Source organism: Cyprinodon variegatus, unplaced genomic scaffold (assembly GCF_000732505.1).
Source record: "Cyprinodon variegatus isolate N-32 unplaced genomic scaffold, C_variegatus-1.0 Scaffold473, whole genome shotgun sequence".
In the NCBI taxonomy this organism is placed as follows: Eukaryota; Metazoa; Chordata; class Actinopteri; order Cyprinodontiformes; family Cyprinodontidae; genus Cyprinodon; species Cyprinodon variegatus.
This window is the reverse complement of record NW_015150926.1, coordinates 234,274-236,476: the sequence shown is the minus strand read 5'-3', so window position 1 is coordinate 236,476 and position 2,203 is coordinate 234,274. Positions and strand designations below refer to the sequence as shown.

At 46.8% G+C, this 2,203-nt stretch overlaps 1 protein-coding gene across 1 annotated transcript in view; it reads right to left on the bottom strand.

The window, feature by feature from the left end:
• Window positions 1-2,203, bottom strand: part of LOC107094273 (plasma membrane calcium-transporting ATPase 1-like) — a 102,622-nt gene that overhangs the window by 10,394 nt on the left and 90,025 nt on the right. Inside the window, exons 15-17 of the mRNA XM_015389801.1 lie at window positions 1,465-1,678; window positions 1,175-1,386; window positions 960-1,067 (exon numbers count right to left, since the gene is read on the bottom strand). Of these exons, the coding sequence (XP_015245287.1) occupies window positions 960-1,067; window positions 1,175-1,386; window positions 1,465-1,678 (534 nt within the window). The remainder of the gene's footprint in view (window positions 1-959; window positions 1,068-1,174; window positions 1,387-1,464; window positions 1,679-2,203) is intronic.

The window sequence follows — 2,203 nt, the reverse complement described above, 5'->3', positions numbered from 1 at the left end:
AAGTTGTGTCAGGAAGCCTTTGACTGACGCTTTGACCACCACTGTCCCACCTCCTGCCAGCTGTCAGTCAAAGGCAGGAGCTCCTCCCGAGCGCGCGTGGGAGGAGCTCCGTAGAGCGATTTCTCCTCAGTTTCGCAGCAGTTTCTCTCGCACGTGTGATTTTGTTGTGCGGTGGTATATAATCCATGAACAGAGGTGTTTTAACATACATTTATTTTGCTTGAGGGCCTTTTTGAAATAGATGTGACATAAATAAGCCTGTATAATAATCCTGCTATTACCTTGGCAAATTCTTTTTCTCTTCTTTGACTATTTGAGCTGATGTAATGAGTAAATTTCTCTACTGTGAGATCAATACAGTTAATAAAATCAATAGTCCAGTAAAGTAATTGAAAAATCAACATTTTACAAACAGCTTCTGTCTGCTGCTGCGGTTGGATCAGAGTTTTTCAAGCTTCTATCATGTTTCCTCTTTAGGTTACAGATTCAGCCTCTAATTTTGCTCTATTCTTAAGCTAAATTTTACACCAGAGAGACTTTTGATCACCACTAATTTACTGTGAGATGTTTGGATTTGACTGATTGTGTCTTGCAAATGCCTTTCTAGGGACAAGCATTACAGAATACCTACAGCTTCAATGCTAAAGTATGATATGCTAACTGTATCATATAAATGAAAAGAACCTCAGAGTCTGCTCGACCTTAGCGTGTGCTGCTGTGGGTAATCATGTGTGTAAGCGTGTGTCCACAGAGGGACTGAAACACCCTCGCAGCTTGTAAACAGGAGCTGAACTGCTTTCATGTGCTGAGCTCATTACCATGCCGATGGTCGCTAAGGCAACGCCGCAGCGGCAGCAAGTGTTTTCAAGACAAACACTAAAGCCACAAACTTTGGATTTCCGCCTCCTCGTGCGCCCACGTCTGTGGGAGCGGGTCTCCAGTGAAACTGAGGCTCTCACCTGTCCCCACAGCAGCTCGCCCATCCCGATGAACACACACCACAGCCACTGGTCGATGGTCAGAGGAGAGCAGGAGAACGGCTTCCCTCCAAACTGAACGATGATGATCTGAGGGCGAGAAGGAGCGTTGCTCATTTTAGGTCTTTCTTTGTAGTATAGGTTATAAAGCTGCTCTATCTGAGGGGGTCTAGATGTGAAGGTGATGATGAACCTACCTGCAGGGCGAAGGTGCCCAGGACCACGCTGCAGAAGATGGGGTTCCTGTAGACGCCCTCGAAGACGTTCCTCTCACCGTGGATCTTCCTGGCGTTGATCTCGTTGAAGAGCTGCATCATCACAAACACGTTGAAGACGATGGTGTAGTGCTCCGATGGCGGGGAGTGCAGAGGAGCGTTACGGCCAGAGTCGATGTCGAAAAAATTTTCTCCTGAGAAACAACAAGAAAGTGTAAAGATGCCCTGCAGGGTGGGAGCGGGTGAGGGGGGGGTATGGGGGTCAGACCCACCTGCAAACAGCAGAGTGAAGATGATGATGAGCTGGAACACGGCATGGCCCAGGATGTTCTTCATCATGGTTCGGGAGATGAGCGGCTTGTCGCGGCCGTAGGGTTTGCGTAGAAGCAGCGACTCTGTGGGCGGCTCGGTGGCCAGGGCAAGGGAGGCCAGCGTGTCCATGATGAGGTTGACCCAGAGCATCTGCACGGCTTTTAGAGGAGAGTCCTGGAAAACGAGGAGGGAATGAAGGGAGACGGGTTTTTCTCTGCGTCCGTTAGGATGGGCTGCTTTTATTTCAGCAGATGTATCTAAAAATAATAACTCAACTTACGCCAGTTTTTCTGCCAAGTTTAAAGGAAAAGTTCGCTCATATTCAGAATTCAAACTTCTGAAAGTACTTTAAATATGAAATAACATACTGTTCAATAAATGATCAGTGTTTTTAATTAAGAGTAATTTTCATGTGAACGTGCTTTACTGGAGGCATCCATGTTTGTCAAAGAACACTACTGCCACCTACTGGTTTGTGACGTCACGGTGCTACGGAGCCCCTAAAGGGACATGAAGGGAAAAAATAAACTTTTGCGAGATCCCGCAAAACTTTTGAGAGATCCCGCAATACTTTTGCGGGATCTCGCAAAAGTTTATTTTTTCCCTTCATGTCCCTTTAGGGGCTCCGTAGCACCGTGACGTCACAAACCAGTAGGTGGCAGTAGTGTTCTTTGACAAACATGGATGCCTCCAGTAAAG